The 18,602-nt window shown below is 40.5% G+C and overlaps 1 protein-coding gene across 1 annotated transcript; it reads right to left on the bottom strand.

Annotated features, from left to right (window-relative positions):
• Positions 1-1,777: 1,777 nt before the first annotated feature.
• EGR1 (early growth response 1) lies at positions 1,778-4,953 on the bottom strand. Its single transcript, XM_053464366.1, has 2 exons — positions 4,511-4,953; positions 1,778-4,069 (listed from the first exon to the last, which is right to left on the bottom strand). Exons 1-2 carry the CDS (start codon positions 4,728-4,730, stop codon positions 2,790-2,792), a joined length of 1,500 nt encoding a protein of 499 aa, XP_053320341.1. The 5' UTR covers positions 4,731-4,953; the 3' UTR covers positions 1,778-2,789.
• Positions 4,954-18,602: the final 13,649 nt, after the last annotated feature.

Genomic DNA, 18,602 nt, shown 5'->3' with positions numbered 1-18,602 from the left:
ATACATATTGTATTTCAGGAGCAAATCCACAGTTTGTGAGGAAAAATCACCGGACTATTTTCATAAATCTTCAAATTTTTATTACGTTTCCTCTTTTCTGCCTTTAAGATGTTCATCAATAGAAGTCACCGGGAATGCTGCGACAGCAAAGCCAAGGACCTTGAGTTATTGTACAGCTCAAATAGGATTTATTTTAGGTGATATAAATATACTTTACATTGCTGTTTAGGATTTCTCTTTAAAACAATACATTTACATTCACTGTGTGATTGTTTTACTTGTTCTAAATGTTTCCAAAATGTAATTAAAACCAAGAAGTAAATGTCTTGATTGCTATTATATTTAAATTGAATTTTCAGAATTTGACGCCCAGAGTATGTGCCTATTCTTTATCTATCTATCTATCTATCTATCTATCTATCTATCTATCTATCTGGTATTTTCTAGAATATAAATCGCTATCATTAATAAAAAAGAGTGTCAGAAAATGTACAATTATACTATTGGATTTTGAATAGCCCAGTGCAAGATAGATAGATATTAATCATATGAATGTACCTTGTGTGTAAACTGTATAGGTTGACACTACTAGTGTTTACATCTCTGACATAGGAGTAGAGAGGTTTAAGCAGGCCTACTGATGCATTATTATTATACGTGACCAACATTTTCACTGTGTTTACCTACTTCAGATTTCAATATTAGTAATTTCTAGCAAATTGTTTAGGAGTGAAGCCTGTTTGTGTGGCTTTATTTATAATCTCTGTACCCCTGTAAAGTGTCCCCTTCATAAACTGTCCCCTCGTGGAAATAGTTAACTTGTTAACTTGAGCTGAAAATTCTACTTTAAATTGACATTTAACCGTTGATTGGCTAATGTCAATCTTGTGTGAAACCGTTTTTTTTATCATTATTATTTATTGACTTCTATGGCGCCATTTCATTCTGTGTCGCTTCCCCCCCCCCCTCAATCCATCGGTGTTAAATTTAGAATTTGGAGCATTTCCTCTGAAATGATTTGATGTGGTTAATTTTGTTTACCCACACTGTGTAGAATATAAACACAACGTACCTTACGGCCTGAAAATCTTCTGCTCAGAGAGGAAAGGAGCAAGGCCTTCAGGGGAGGGGGGCTTTTACCGCAGCCAGGATCTTTGAAGTACTTTACAGGATGGTCTTCCCCATACAGTATAAACTTCTGCCTTGGCACTAAAGTATTTTAGAGTAAGGGAGAAATGTGTCATTCTTTACAGCCACGTGTGATTTATTCCATCAATATGTTTTTGTAACGGTCCAAAATTTGTGCAAATTACTCTGACTTTCTAAATATATGTCCCTACTGCATTTAACCCCTTGAAGGCAGACAAGTAAGCCACCATGCTTTCTTGCATTCGACTGACAGTTTCACTATGTGAAGCCAGCCTGAACAGCGTGACTTGCACTACAGCCGACCTCTGTTCAAGGGCTAGGATTTGGAAGCATTATTGACTGACAAGATTATTTCACCGTGGAGGTGAGTGGACACTAAAGACAACAGTAGCATAAGAAGATTGTTGAAAACACTCCATCTGATCCGACACCTGTCTTGGACTCTGTAATGCCCAGATCAGGCAATAAAGAGGTTAATACAACATTCAAGTCAGATCAGATGGTGGCTTTTCTGGCACAGACTGTGTTAACCCCCCCCACACACACACAGACACACACACTCTCTCACCCAGGGCTTTCCACATAAACAGACCTAGTGACAGACACAATAAGAAAGTTGACTACTAAATTAAAATATTTTAGGTATTTTATTTTTTCAGGATATGTTGTACACCAAATATCCTATTGGCAGTAAAGCGCATCCAATGTGTTTTAAGCCAAACAGTCACTTTGTTTAAACAAACACAAATACAAAATAAAAATGAGGACCACAAAATAATGAACCGCATGTTCAGAACATACAAAATCCATGCCTACTCAGTAGGTAACTACAACATTCCAACTCTTGAATATATATTTATAAATGTACAATTCAATTACAAAAATATACTTTGAGTTTTTGCTTACATTCGACAGAAATACTCTCTCTCTCTCGCTCTCTGTACCTTTTGAGGTCTTTTATACATTCTTTAAAGAAATCCCTTTCACCTTAAGGCTAGATGCAATGCATCAATTTACGCAAATTTATGTTTCAAAACATCAGCAAGGCTTCACAAAAAAGGCACCAAGTTACTAAACCAAAAAACAAAACTTCTTGGACATGTGAGAGTACCATCTGATGATATTTACAAAAACAAAGAAAAGAAGAAGATTAAAGTAAACATGAAATTACTCCTACACATGCTTGACTACATAAGTGCTTGTCCTTAAAATAAGTTTAAAATTTATGGTAGCATTACCACTAGATACCATGTACAAATGGCGTCCCTATTCATTTCAAATAATACCATATGAATATGCAAGGGGAAAAAAATTCACATCAAGAGTACCAAAAAAGTAACTTAAAACAAAAAAAATCTTGCACGTGTACAATATACATTATGTATATAGTAAAAATCCCTTTATGCAAATAAAAGTTGATCATGTTTGAAATAATTTCAGTTATCCATGCAAATTAAGTCTTTTGAAAATAATGGGAAAATTAAAATGGCAGTTTCTTAGGCATTCGAAGCTTATCAGTTTATAATGGCCTTGCTTTGTAACGTAAGTCTGTTGGTCATCAATAAACCGCACTTGAGACCATACTTTGGAAGTCTTCAGATTGTGCCTATGCTTTGTAATGCACCTCTTGTAACTGAGTCTTAGCATATCTCAATTGTCCTTGGGGAATATGTTACGGACATGTCAGAAAGTGCCGAGGAGACAGATGGGCTGAAGGAGTTGGTGACCGCTGAAGATGGGAAGCTGGTTATGCCTGGTGTCTGGAAGGTGCTGGTAACAGAGGGGTATGTAACTGCTGTTGATGGAGATGGGAAGGAACTGTGAACAGGAGAGGGGTAAGATGAAGACACAGGGGATGAATATGAAGTTGGCACAGGAGAGGGGTAGGAAGTTGTTGCTGATGGGGAATAAGAGGACATGGGAGACGCAACCGAGACTGGTGTCACTTTGTCGGATTTTTTGTCCTTTTGCCTCAGATGGATTTTTGTGTGCCTTTTTCTCTCATCGCTTCTGGCAAACTTCCTACCACAAATGTCACATGCAAATGGCTTTTCCCCAGTGTGTGTGCGGATGTGGGTGGTTAAATGGTCACTTCTGCTGAAATTTCTCATGCATATACGACACTGGAAAGGCTTTTGCCCTGTGTGGATCCTGATGTGTCTTGTAAGTTCATCAGATCTGGAAAATCTTCTATCACAGGACTCAACAGGGCATGCATAAGGTCTCTCATGAGGAGGGGTCTTGCTGGGGCGGTTGGGGTACTTCCTCATTCTGCTTGGTTTAATAAGCTGAGATTGATAATTACTGTTGATAGTCTTGAGGTCTTGTGAAACAGTCTGAGTAGCAAAGGCCTTAATGGTAGACAGGGGTGTAAGGGAAGGCTGTTGGGCTCTTGTCTCCATTCCCTGGAAGGGCTTTTGATCTGGAGGTACCAGGCCGATATCTCCCTGTTGCTGTGGAAACAGATAATCTGGGATCATTGGCACCTGAAAGCTAGTCTTTGTGACAGGGTAAGCTGGAGGTGGGTACTGCATTGAAGCACCAGAACCATTTTGAAAATTCTGAGATGACTGTTCTGAGAAGAGATCAGAGCTGGAATTGGGAAATGTTGGTGCCGCTGAGTAGATGGGGCTGCTTTCATTAGACTGCACAGAGCAGCTCAGTGGAGGGCTCTGTGATGAAGAAGAGGAAGATGATGGTGAAGAGGAAGGAGCTGAAGATGTGGATGTGTTGGCCATCCCCATCAGTCCACTGACAAGGCTGAAGAGAGGCTCTGGCCACAAGGTGTTACTGCTGTTGGGTGCAGGCTCAAGGGAGAAACGACCAGTATATGTCAGAGATGGCAGTCTGTTGGTCTGGTTGGGGTAGCTGGTCTCTACAGCTGTCTTCTCGCTGCTTAAGGACATTTCAGAGAAGGCATCTACAACGTAACAAAAACACGGGTTACACTCTGTAAACACATACATAAAAGCAGCTGCCCCCATGACCTATAGTGGAAGATGACATTCCTGTGCATGGAGAACAGCTCAAGCCGACACTATTCACAGAAGGCCATTTGCACCACTATCACTTCGATCTGACGCAAACAGAGAATCCCCAGTTATATCTCTCATTAGCATTCCACTCACACTCAGCCTGCACATTCTGCTGCCCATGCAAGAACATCTTCACCGGCACATCGCATCACACCGTCCTCTTCCACATTATTTAAATACACCGATCGTTTCACTCTGATCAGCATGCAATCTAAAACGCAATGCAAATCCATTCATTCAATACAAGCAGGCGTTCTGGATGCACCCCACATTTCCCTCGGCTGGCAGGTGGCTTCATTACAGACACAGAGGCATGAGACGCTTACCTGCAGCTAGGTGATCGAAATGGTCAGCTTCCTCCCCCGGAGAGCCGAAACCGCTGCCCTCGGGGACGCTTGAGCCCAGGAATTGGGATCCCCCCGAGTTGAGCAGCATCATTTCTTCCAGTTTGGGGTAGTTATCCATGGCTGGGGAATGTGGGAAAGAGCCGAACGGGTCGGAGATCTGAAGAGGTGAGATGAGCATTTCGGTTTTGGCAGCTGTCATGAGGTCCTCGGGTTTCCCTATAGGAGAATGGATCTGCACTGCTGTGTGGCATGCACACACGGGGACGACAGCTCTCTTCTCCCTTTACTGGGGATGTGGCAAAGGGGACACTATGTGTTGTTATAATGACAAGTGCTTGTTTTGCTGTTAGAGGTGCTGGCGGCTGCTGCTGGGGTGGTCGCCGGTTCTGCAGTCGCTGCCCCCGCACGGCTGCCCCAGTCCTGCCCGCTGGAATCTCTCGCGGCTCCTAGGGATCCGCTCATATTTAAAGGGTTCGTAGCACTATATGCCCGCCCATGTTTCGTGACGTACATGGCCATATATGGAGTGCAGGAAGCCCTTATTTGGAGGGAGCTGGAGGACCCGTGACGTCGCTTCGGATGGGGGGAAGACTGGCCGTGGAACTCCGTGGAAACCCGTGGAACCGGGGACATGAAACGGCAGCTTCGGTCTGGCGGGTTTTCGGCACATAGTACCCGTTTCTCAAAGGGAGAAGCCGGGTTGGGATTCCCGAAACGGGCCCGCACATCCATGGCACCGGGTACCACCTTCTCCCCGCCTCCCCCGCCACCTTCCGGAAACCCCGGCCGGTCAGTCCATGTATGGAGATGCCCATGTATGGCAGGCTTCCGGCGGGGTTCCTTCCTGCTCCTTTTAAGGACTTTCCGGCTCTGCTCCCTCTCCCTTTCTGTTTCAGATGGGGAAAAAAGTGCTGATGAGGTGCTGGAGCATAGAAACAGCAGCCGGGGAGCCATCAGGCTGCAGAGAGCACTGCAACTACAGGGGCATCCCAGTAACAGCAACATCCACTGCTGGGAGCAATGATCGCGGCTGCCAGAGTGACAGATTGGGGTGATCGCTGCAGCCAGCTATCTGTCACACTGTCCGAACGGACGCGCGCACTTCATTGCTGCTGTTCATGGCTTTTTTTGCGCATCAAATGCCAAATTGTGATTATGCGATTATCATCCCAACCAATCCGGTTATCATCACCCATTGTTTATAAATAATGCATCAGAACTAGAGACAGTTCACACTATGTTACACAGTAGCCATTTTATTTACTTATATGTATTGTGAGTATATGTTTGCTTATTTAGTGTCAGTCTGTGAACCGGATGCTAATAAATGTGGGTCTGTAACACTCAATGACAATTATTAGGCTCCCGTCCGTATATTACTGCAGTCCTATGCTGCCAATGCTTTATTGGAATGGATTCCGATGGGCAAATAGAAAGTTGCAATGCATGTTTTTTTTTGGTCTGATACACACACGCTGATAATGTTCATACAACAATATGGTGACATTATGGCGTTACCTAAACATGTGAATGGATATACAACGTGTCAATGCATTCATGCAGATGCTACATAATATGTCCTCCCTGATCCCATCACACATAATAGCACTTCTCATCTGTTGCCCCAGAGAAGAAGTGTTCTCAGATCCTTGGTACTTGACATTTTTGTTTGCCACTGGGTAAGTACCCCGTGCCTGTTTATTCCAGTTCACCTTGGCATGTCTGTGGAAGAAGTGAAAGAGGCATAGTTGGGGTAGGTGGCCACTGCAGGGGCTTCACCTTGATGGTTGGGTACCCACTGACAACCCTAGATCCATGTGATTGTGAGAACTACATATGGTTTAGAACACCAGCACTTGTGTCCAGCTCTTCAATAAGTGTGTAGTGTGGGATAGAGCCTATGGCATCCTATTTCCAAAGTAGTACCTGTGGGTGTTTTACATGGTGCAGGTCTGTGTTACTTCACCGGGGTCTCCTTCACCCAATTAAGAAGCTGCACAGAACCCCTCTAGAGTATACACACTGAATAGACTGCTTGGGATAATAGTTTTGCTGTCACAAGACATTTTGATACATTAGCTTTTAAGTGGGCCAAGTGTTTCTTTTTTCAGATACTCATAAATATATGCGGAACTCATGTGAAAGAAATAAGCTGAGTATGTATAAACCCTCTGCATTCACACCAATGTGGCAATCTGCTCCAAAGGGCCAGTTTGGCCCCTATTGCAGTAGAAGTATGAGAAGGGCTTTCAAACTGCATAGCAAAGATGATGAGATCAAAAGGTTTCATTTCAACTCTTCTGCAACTAAATGTTTAGTGAATAACCCCCCGCCCATTTTCCATCATATTCTTAGAGGCAGCATAATTCCACCAGGGATGTTACTATATATACCCCCCCATTTGCAACTTAATTGTCAGGCTCATGTATTTATGACACACACAGTGTAAACATTATTTATTTATTTTCAATTGTATGTGAGTAGAATTCAAAGAGAAATTTAATTATGGGGTCTCTTAAAAATGTTATAGACAAATACACAAACCGCTATTTGAAATAAGGAGAAATAAGGAGAACACGAGGTCATAATCTAAAACTAGAGCGTCAAGAAGGTAGTAGGTAAATGCACAGACTCCCACCAGAACTGGTAGAGGCTAATACAATGTCTCCACATTAGGGCAAACTATATGGGCCGAATGGTTCTTACCTGCCGCCATATGCAATAATACACAAGACGCAGCTAGATGAGGTGACGTCCAGTGCCATAAGAGAGGAAATAGGTTTAGAAAAAGAATGGAGGCTATCCAATCTCAAACGGTGTGGGAGTTATAATAGGCGCTAATAAGAAAACTGATTGGAAGGCATCAGAAGAGTTCCTAAGTATGTAAGCTAATGTAGTTGCACACAATACATCTGTTTGGCTTATCCATTTGGGGGAGGTTGAAGGTCGACGTTTTACAGATAAAATAAGTTGGAGGTTGAAAAGCCATTGTTTAGGTTATTGGTGAAATACTGTTTTGAAGAAAATAAAGAGTATATTGAATACTTTATTTTCTCTGCTTTATAACAGATAATAGCCAATAATAGTATTCCTTATCTGATCCAGAAAGTATATCAAACCTGAATTTATTTTTTCAGATAAGGGATACTCACACCTGGGGGGGCTCCTGTGGCTGATGTCTGACCTCTCCTGTAGTCCGTAGTCTCCGCCTCCCTTTTCAGCTTTTCTGCCTGATAGGCAAGGAGAGATTTGGGGGCGTGACCCAACACTGGACAGAGAGTTGGGATATATCCCTGCCCACCATACTCCGCCACTGGCACACCATGTTTCCGTCGATGAGGGCGACCAACGAATACATATAGATGCAAGGCCGGGCCAAGACATAGTGCCGCCTGGGGCTAAGTTTGAAATGCCGCCCCCACGGATGCCACTGCTCATTATCTATCCTTCCTCTCCCTACGTTCTCATTATCTACCCTCCCCCCCTTTGTACTTTACTTACCTTCCAGCAGTCCTGCAGCGAGTCTCCCTGCTCTGCCGCGTTGCGCCGGAAATGATGTCATATTCCGGCGCTCAGCATTACAAGCCGGCACCGAGACCGAGTTAGAGGGCTCACAGAGGAGAGGGAGGGCCGCCGAGCGGGTACTGAAAACTTGATAAGTGAAAACCACCCTGCGCCCCTCTCTCCCCTGTTTCCTCCGCTAAAAAAAAAAAAAATGGCGCTTGGGGCTGCAAAGTGCCGCTCTCTCCATGGCAGGGCCGGCCCTGTATAGATGAACAGATCTGTTATCCGAAATTATCCCTTATACGAAATACTTCAGGTCCCAAGAATTTTGGATAAAAGATACTTAACCTGTAATATATTTGTATTAAATGAAAACAGGATTCTATAGAAAATGTATCTAGCTGAAGATCATGAAAATTGTAATCCAAAGGAAAATTGAAGGCCATATTATTAGTCACTGGGTGCTTGGGATAATGCAAGATTAAAATGTATTGTTGTTCTGATTTTATGTTGCCAAGTGGTTGCTAAGTGAGGCTCGGGGTTTAAAAATAAGTATTTCAAGCCAAAATATCTACCTAGTTAGAGAATTGTCTGGTATTAGGTTATGATTTAGATCAATAGCTGTAATCTATTCCTCCATATGACAGGTGTTAAAATACAGATGATAATTTCTTTAACGCAGATATTCTCATTAAAACATAAACATTATTTACTATAAGAGGTGATATATAAATGTTGTTTTCTTTGTACCAATAAATGAACAGTAATACACGGTGATGTGTGTTTTTAAAAGCTTTAAACCTTTAACGTTGGGTGTTTGGCTGCTCTCTATTTTTTCTATATCGGCATCTAATGCAGCCCTTCAATGTTGATAAACACGCTTTATAATGGCTAAACTGGGATTGTGGAAACCCAGGAATTGACTATTGATTGGAAATGCATTTCCAAAAGGCCCCTGTAGATTTCTTCCTGTTGCTATTAGAAACCAGCCATATAGTATGCACCAAACCATACATGAAGTATTATTTTTGTTGTCTGTTGGAAGCAGCTCCGCTTTAAATCCATTGTGCTTCATGTCAGTGCTTTGCGAGGCAGCCTGGTAAATATCAGCGGAAGCGTCTGACTGCCAACTGGACCTTGAGTCCTTTGAGTGAATATTATCTATGCAGAAAAGGCCTCTTGTTTATTTACTTATCAGATATGGCACATCTGGCGCTTTATGTGGTGTATTCGTCCAAGATACTTCACATTATGTACATGTGCAGTGTTACGAAACATATGTCCTTTCAGTTGTTAGTAGACGTGCAATTGTCATCAACTTTGGCTGAGGGTAATGAGAGTTCTTTACCACCGGCTAAGGGAGTACACAAAGTTCTGCCAATAAGAAAAATATAGTTGTTTCATTGATAGTTTACTGCTATAGTTATCTGCTCTCTAAAATATAAATCACTTTCCAGTGCCTGCGGAAAGCTGCACTGAATCAATAGTCACCAATATCTAATAAACACACTCTATATTAGATACTTTGTCATTTTTGCTGGAATTAAGTTATTTAAAATATACATCTTAACATGATTTTAAAGGGTTTTTTTTGTCAATTATTATATTATAGCGGTAAAGGGGCTTTAACATTTTTATATGGAGCTGAATTCCCCACACAATGGCCGAGATTCACAAAATTTACTAAGGAAGCTGATATCAGCCATTAATGAATATCAATCATGAAGTATTTTGAATAGCTATTTAAAGGAACCCGGTCATATAAAACGCCTAGAGCTGAGAGAGTCTCAGTATTAAGCCTAATGTTCAGCTTGGCCTGGCTCTTTGGAAAGGGGAAGAGCGTGAGCCAAGTCAGCTAAAAATGCCTACTCTCCTTCTGTTGCTGCGCACTCTCATAAAAGGATGTTCACAATGAGTCTACTTTTTTAGGACAAGTCCAGCTTGCCTAATGTGTTGGATTTGGTGCTGTTCTGCTCCTGCCCCATGATGGCCAGCTCTGTCACCTCTAAATACTGGTGACTTATCTATTCATTTTCACTTATATATAACACTAGCCTTATATCTAGGAAATGTATAGCTTGTGTGTTTACTTAGCCAGGCCATGGATTTTGTGGCATGTGGCCAGTGGCAGAATAAGCCCAGCCAAACACCATGTGAACAGAAAAAACTAGTGCGCAACCACTCATATCCGGCCATCGGCTACGCTTCTGTCATCAGGCGGCCATGGCCATGGTGCTAGCACTACACCTTCATTGCCAGTCTGACCTTGGTGTTTACTGTTTCTTTGTTATTTTGTAGTAAGATTGAAGGTGATGTCTCTGGTTGCCGCATTTTTACTCCACACCACGATCATACCTTGTGGCAGGATGGAATCCAAGAAGAATAATAGATGATCTATGCACATGCTTGCCATTTGGCCAGCACGGTGTAGAGAGGATTTTGTTTTGCATACTCCAGAAGCTAACTACACAGCATTGTTCTGAACAAAACAAAATTGACCAACACATTCCAACCCTAGGAAGCCATTTAATTTTTACATATTTCTGTTACTTTAAAGAGTCCTCCTTAGAGCGGATAAAAGCAAATAAAATACTTTGAAAGCTAATTTTGACTAAATAATTTCTTCTCAGCTCCATTATAATAGCTGGATTACCATCTGATCAATTGTCTGAGATTTCAAATTAAGGTATCTTATATTTCAAATCCTACTTACGATTTCAGCTATGTATAGACATTCCTGACTGCTTATGTTCTTTGCCTGCAGATTTGGTAGGGTTAGTTTTAAAAGGTTTATTTCAGGACCCTTACTTGATTTGCCGCCGGAGCAAACAATGTAGTCATGCTACAAATCAGGTAGTCAGGTGGAGACACCTGGATCTTGTACAGCCTCTGCACATTAAAAGAATGTGGAAGCCCTGTGGAAAAGTCTGTCCCGCTTGTTTCAAAGAGAATTTAGTAACAAAAAAGTTTTAGTTTGCATTATGAGGTTTAAGGTGACAAAATCACCCGAGATACATTTTTATAGTTCCATCAGGTCATTCCAATCACAGCCAGACAATAATGTTTCTAAACATTTTTAGGCAAGGATCTGACTGTTCGGCACTTGAAAGCATACACATCTCCCATCCCAGGTCTCTTTGATATCCACTTTTATTGTGGTTTCAGGTCTTCTACAAGCAGAATAACATGGACCTATTACACAACTCGTCGGCCTCACCTAATAGAAAAATAACAAGCTCTTCCACTTTTTGTTACACATTTATAACACCAGCTCCTTTGTTGTACCAGAAGACAGAATTGTGAAGGCTCACTAAACAATAATAATAATAATAATAATAATATCATCACGGTCAGGGCAGTGTTGGCACTGTTTGCATTTTGTGAGCTGTGTTTGCTTTTATCTCATTCATTGTAGGAGTCTAAATGACTGCATTGTGCTTTGAAAGGGAAATTCCTGATGATACAAGAAGCTTGGAATCCGTCAGCTCTCTGCTGCCCCCTCCCTCTCTGATCTGAATCCAGGGACTCTTCCAGCCACTGACAGCAACCGACCCAACCACCTTCTCGGGAAAGAGGGGTGTCTTTAATGTGGAGCTGGGTGGCTGGGTGGGTGTAAATCTCCGGCGATTTCTCCTTAACCACTAGCAGAAATAAAATGCCTGCAGCATGGGCTAACCCACTACTTCCCTTGCATTGCATTATACCCCATGTCGTAAGTGTTTGTATGGTATGCAGTCGTACATCAAAGTGTTAAAGCACAATGACAGCTTCTTGGCAAGACAAACAGGTTTTTTTACATTTTGGGAGTTTACAGTAAAGTATACTTGATAATCGTAGTACTGAAGACGGTATACAGAGTCAGAGTGCTTTATAGTAAGACAGCATGCACTGCAGAGCAATATGGCACGGAAAGGGTGCAGAGCGGAGTTTGATCAGGGCTGCACTTGGCCTTCAGCCAGACTAAGCAGAAGACGCATTGAGATGGCAGTGCGCATGCGCCCTGCTCTCGCTCGCTCCCTCTCCCTGCTCGTTGTCTGTGTGTGATTCCCCCGCAGTCTGGAGAGAATTGCTGCTCTCGTTACATAATTCAAGCAGCGTGGTCTGCCCGAAACTCCTTCTTCCCGTCACTTTTGATCTAAATAGAAAACTGCAAGGGCTTCCCAATCCAAGCTTATAATAGCCGCCGGACACATACAGACATGGCGCAGCTCTTTTTTTTAATGTAAAGTTAACAAGAGTTTTAGATGAAGACATTGTCAATGCACGTAAAGGGGTAATATTTAGAACTACATAAACAGGCTGCATGTTTGAAGTAAAGTATACTTGATAATCATAGTATTGATTACATTGGTATACAGTGTCAGTGCTTTATACACAATGTAGAAGTAATTAACCCCTTAATGACAAAGCCATTTAGGGACCGCCCATTGTCCTTAAGGGGTTAAAAAGTCCCCCATATGCAGTGATGTATTCTGACCTTGGGCGGCAAGTACAAGGGAGCGGCACGCTCCCAGCAACGCCAATACTGACTGGTCCAGGTAAAAAGGAAGATCATTGATCTCCCCAATTGGCTCATTCACACTATGGACTCCGCATAGTCCTCCATGATTTCATTCTAACCCACACTTCCTCTAAAAGAGGGGTGCGTGATATGATGTCATAGTTAGCACTGCCCATATACATTTGCCCCTTTTCCCATCCCGTAGTTATTTTCTATGTGTTCAGCTGAACACGTCTCCCTGCGCGTAATATGCTCTCCTCGAATCACCGCCAGCGATGGGTTGGCAAACCCTGCGAGCGAGATTTGTTATTCCTTTTATTATTTAGGTTTTCAAATCAAGTAAGATACATATTAAAAAATCAGCTTTAATTTATATCTAGGTTAGGACTTTTTCTTGGTAGATTATCATCCTTAATTTGTATATTTGTATATAGTATTTCTGTAGGATAAAATTCATTTCTATGTATAGTAATGCAGTTTAGCGCTAGCAAAAACAGTTCTATTCTGCAAACCTGGAGGCAGCCATTGTTGCCGGGCATGTAATGTTTTAGGTGACTTTCCCTGCTCAAACACCACACTGAGCTGATTCTTTTTGGCAATGCTAATGAAGTCTGTCCCCTCAAGACGCTGATTACTCAGTGACCGAGCCTTTCTACCGTTTAACAAGATCAGCGTGAGTCAAGCTGGTTGTCTACCAGATTAGGGAAAGGTAACAGAGCTAAAAACACAAATGACCAATATGCAGCTGCCTTAACCCAATGTATTATGTTAAAGTAGAACCGTATTAGAAAAGAAAAGCACAATATTTCAGGAATTTTTTTTTTATGTGTGACTAGTAATAAAAAATAGTGTAATAATAAAAATGCATAATCGACACCTAAGTAGTCTTCTTTTGCTATGTTATAACTGCACTAATGTATCAGTTGAAAAGCAATTCAAACATTCATGCATTCACATTGTAATGTAAATGAAATCTACCCCAAACTGTAAATAAAATAAGCAAGATAACTTGCAGATAAAATAATTGATGACCCACAAAGAGTTTTTACATGGCCACAAACCTCCCTAAAAATCCATAGGTTCTTACTTTGTGACATCATCGATTTTACACGATCTGCCCTTTAGCCTGTGATCCTAAATTATGCAGGTCTTACACCATTAAAAATTTGGCAGCACTGCTATATATTATAAACGGGGCCGGTATAGATTTACTGTAGTTTTTATTTAGTTGTAGTTGGTTGGCACAAAATATTAAGAACAGAGTCTCATTGTCTCCGTTGGAATGCCTGCCAAATATTTCGTTACAGAACTAAGAACAGCTGTATGGGTGCCTTGCTGAATATGTATACACATCGGAATGACGTTAAAAAAACCGATGCATGTTTGTACCCACAGTGTATGAAGAATGCTTTCGAAAACTTTTTTCATTGCTTCAAATCCTTTAATTGAAATTCTACGCATGTACATCAGCTGTATGTCTCGTGAAATAAAGGGATTTATGTTTAAACAACGATTAGTTTGCACAGTGTTAAAGCTGGTGTAAAACAATATAATGTTCATTCTGATTGCTTCCCTTTCATTTTGCTCCATAATTGCTCGTTATGCACAAAACCCTCTGTATTTAATGCTGTTGTTTGAATGACTTCTTCAACACAGAGCTACCATTCCCATCCGTGGAAAGTCATCATTTAGAATCCCTAACACGGGGTGCTGTATTTGTATAGAAAAGGTGAAATGTTCCAGTCATGTTGGTTTCAACATTTTACACTGGAGAGGAATGATCTCCGTATTAATGTGTTTTATCTTGTCACTGATAATCAATTGTGGACTAACCAACCTCCTACTGGAAATATTTGACGCTTATGAATTTTACTATGGCCTATAAAGACTCAGAAAGATGACACCAACTAATATTCGCGGTCTTATGGTGCATGGATCCCGCGGCATTGTTGATGTAAATTGTTGGCACTGTTGATGTAAATGTGAGATGGTATATCAATCATGTTTTGATGGCACGGCCGCTATTGATTGTGGACAAAAACTAATGAAAAAAAAGTTTAAACATCTTGTCACTGATGCTTTGAGGCATATGATTAAATATTTGACTATTTGACCCCTATATTCCTAAAACCGTCCTAAGCATATTAGTTCCAAACATACGGTATTTCTTTTTTAAGGAATCACTGAAGAACACTAGGATCTTTGCAGGTACTGGTCAGCGATACTAGATCCTTGTGGCTCAGTTTATGATTGATGACAGAGGTGCCATTGGCATCCTAACCAGCCAGAGTAAATTACGCACAATGAATATTGTTTCTCATTAACTTGTAGCTAGACGGGCTGGTTAGATTTAAGACAGCACCTCATGTATGCAAGGATTACTATTCTTTAGCGACTGACATATTCCCAATCACCTACGTTTGTTTGTGAATAAGTGCAGTAGAACACTTAACAAGCATGTAAGGTGTTTCTGGTGCAAGGGAGCCTCCAGGCGTTTTGGGTCACAACAGGAGCATTTATGCCGTTAATGTTACCATTAAATAAGGCTGTTAATCATGAGCAACGTATTGGTATTATTATCATCAGTCTGGTGCCATAGACTATTATGTTGCATGGTTACTAGGCCTATGGGTGTGTTAAATTCATACATTCGCAGTGACATATACATTTGAGGAAGCTAAAATGATACGGGGGGGATTAAATAGGATTAAAACATTTTTAAAAACATTTTTGCAGTTTTGTAGGCTGCTAAATGTGCCTGTGGCCATGAAATAAATAGAAAACAAATACATAAATAATGTGTATTCATTATTATTATTATTATTATGATTATTAGGAATCAGCATAAAAGCCATCACATGGAATTGCATTTTAAGATCCGGATGCAAACACCATTGGCAATATTTTGCAAACAAAAAAGGAAAAGGGAACATGGATTAACAAACTGCCTGCAGATAGAAGGGGTTGAAACACAAACAGATTAGGTAAAGATCATAAAATCTTCCAGAACATTTAGTTACCATGGAAACATTTTAACACTGACGAAAATACTTCAAATACTTACATTTGTTGGTTTTGAATAAGAAGCACCAGTCTCTTATAGACTGATTTTTTTTTTTTATTCCTTTTTGAAGGATGAGGATTAATGACACAGCTCCTTCAATTCCTTATTAGGACTTGTCACAAAGGTATATAGCCTGATATAACATTTGGAGTAGATTAATATTAATTTTAAAGTAAACCATCATCACTGGGATTACAATATGATCTGCTATGAAGACAACATTTTTTAAAAAAGAAAATAGGATTAAAATCGCCACATTGAGTATATCCGTATTGACATGGGTTACCTAAATTATTTGTACAAAAATAAGTGCAAAATCCCCCATATGCATGTGCTGCTTCCCAGCTACTTTAATATGCATCCTTCTGTCCCTTTATAAGAGAAATCCAGGGTGTCATTTGATTCAAACATATTATCTCCAGGTGGGATAGGCAATTTTAGGCCTCATGATAGACGTTGGATTATATCCCCAATATACACCTATAGCTTCCATAAGCTTTGTGACAGTGACCGGTGCCTGAGCATGAACATTAGCTTTTGTATTTTTGTGGGAATTAGTATTAAGTCAGTGAATGCATTTTTCATACTACATGACGGTTCAAACGTACAAATATGGTTTCTGAAGTAAGCCCTTTGCGTCTTGAACAAAAATTGAATAAAATGTATGTATAAAATAATAAAGAGGGGACTTTTTACTAAACTGATGGCATATCAATAATCCGTTTTTATGAATTGTTCTGAAAGCTTTTGGATATAAATGAGAGTATTGGATGCTATTGAAAGCTGGAGCTTACTTTTTGGGTTGTTTTTTTATGCATTTTGAGCTAAGCGTGGCATCGGTAAGCTGCGGTCCCGCATTAGGCAGCCACCAGGCCACCGGGCACCCCCTGATAAGTGGCACCCAGTGCGGACCACCCCTGCCCCCTCTTAGGTACCTGGCTGCATCAGTTTAGGACATTCTTGCATGGTTTTCTACCTAGTATCAACATTGGACTTAATTCATTAAATATTAAGACAAGGGTGAGCTGATGTTTTTAAACTTAACAGTATTTTATTGATTAGTTGCAAAATCTTACGGTATCAACCAGGCATTATGAAGGGCCTATAATACAGCAGAAACTTGCCAGCAGGGCCGCCTCTTCATATTCCATAGTTAAATTGGTGAGGTAAAATTTGATCAGCTTACTGTGTATCTTCAAATGTGCACCCCTAGATACATTATGTGTGCTTTTTAAAGCAGATCTGTCACGTTTCCCAAATCCTACATTTTACAGATCTATACGCTAAAATAAACCATTTTAAATAAATAATCATCATATCGTTTATACGATTGGAGCAATCATAATATATTGGTGTTCTTATGATCTGCCTGATCCCCCCCCCCACTCTACTCTATTGTTAAGTTGTTGATCAGGACTGGACTGGGGATGGCGAGGTGGCCCTGGCACTTTAAGGCTGGTGGCCGCCTGTGATTTAGATGCAGCGGGCTGAAGCATATTAGAAGCAGCACACTACATTTTCCTTAACTTAATTCACTTATGTAAAAGCTGTTAAAGGCAGCAGTTTGCCTTTAATACAAAACTTGCCAATTGGTTTTCTAGGTATCTTGATCTGTCTATGTGCCGGGCAATGCTAACGTTTGTGCTCCTGTAAGGGAGGCGAGCCACCAGAAGCAAACAAACATGACAACTCCTTTTTTTTCACACCACCACAATTCAGTTTCTATTTTTGGTGATTCAGCAGTTCCTATGCTACAGCTGTTTCAGAAAAGTTCACACCAAGGTCAGGTCACCATAGAATCACATCTAAGCCGCTAATTTCTAAAGCCGGTATTTTACTCATCGGGCTGATAGGGTTTGTGTTAAATGTGTTAAAGATAAAAACCATGATGGTCATCAGATGGAAAAAATGATGTGCTTCCAACCATTTATGCTCTTGGCATTTGCCATAAAAAGTAAAGAAATTCACATCTGTGGAGTTCCTGGTACTATTTACTTCAACTACCATTTTGTATCCTTGTATCTAGAGAGGCTGCATGACATCCAGCAGTGGCAATGACCAACGAGGGACACAGTTGCCTTGGAAGTGTGGTTAGGAGCAGGATTTTACTAAGCCTTTTTATGTAACTCTGTGATGTATTGACCCTGACTTTGGGGAAAATTACCCCCTAGGCTGGTCCAAATTCTTAAAATAAGGTTGGCTGATCGAAGATGTAAAGAGCTTCTCGGCTGTTATGTGATTTAGAAATTATTTAACACCTCTATTGTTATGTCATTATGAACAAAAATAATGCGTTAAAGAGTCTAGCATAGAAATCAAAAAATGTTTATTACCACTTTAACATGAGTAAGGCATGGTCGAGATTGCAGATAAACTTACTCCAACCTTTAATGTATTAAATACTCCATTGATTATTTCATGCCACACATTCACATCTTAAAGGAATAACACTATGTGTTTAAGTATAATATTTGTATCAAGTTATGTTTTAGTCCAAAATAATGGCCTATCACCTGGAAGTTCCTATTAAATAATTTATTTAATGTCTGTAGATATTCTGCTTCATAAATGATAGATTAAAGCTTCCCAAAGTTCTCTTGAATCATTAAAACATAGGAAAGTACCCGGCAGCAAAATATGATGAAGGACCTCAGAGAGTGACAGCAGACATGATTAAAGAGGTGTAATTATGGACAATCCTGACTTTTTTGAGTCATTTTCTCTCTATCAAGCGCCCTTCTCGCCATGTATTTAGGCTAATGCTAGGTCAACACGAGACCTCGTTAATAGGATGTAAACAATGGGTGGTGTATTCTTAATTTGTGTAAAATATTGTGGTCATATGCGATTGTATTTTCAGTACAGTTGTCACTATATTGTATTTCATCACCATTTTTATTACTAACTGAACTGGCAGTGTGACTTGTACTAATTTGAAGGAAAACATGACCCAATGAATAATATGTAGTTCTAACTTCATTTAATACATTTGAAGGCATGCT

This window comes from Spea bombifrons, chromosome 4 (assembly GCF_027358695.1).
Source record: "Spea bombifrons isolate aSpeBom1 chromosome 4, aSpeBom1.2.pri, whole genome shotgun sequence".
NCBI lineage: Eukaryota > Metazoa > Chordata > Amphibia > Anura > Pelobatidae > Spea > Spea bombifrons.
This window is presented reverse-complemented; position numbering and strand designations above follow the sequence as displayed.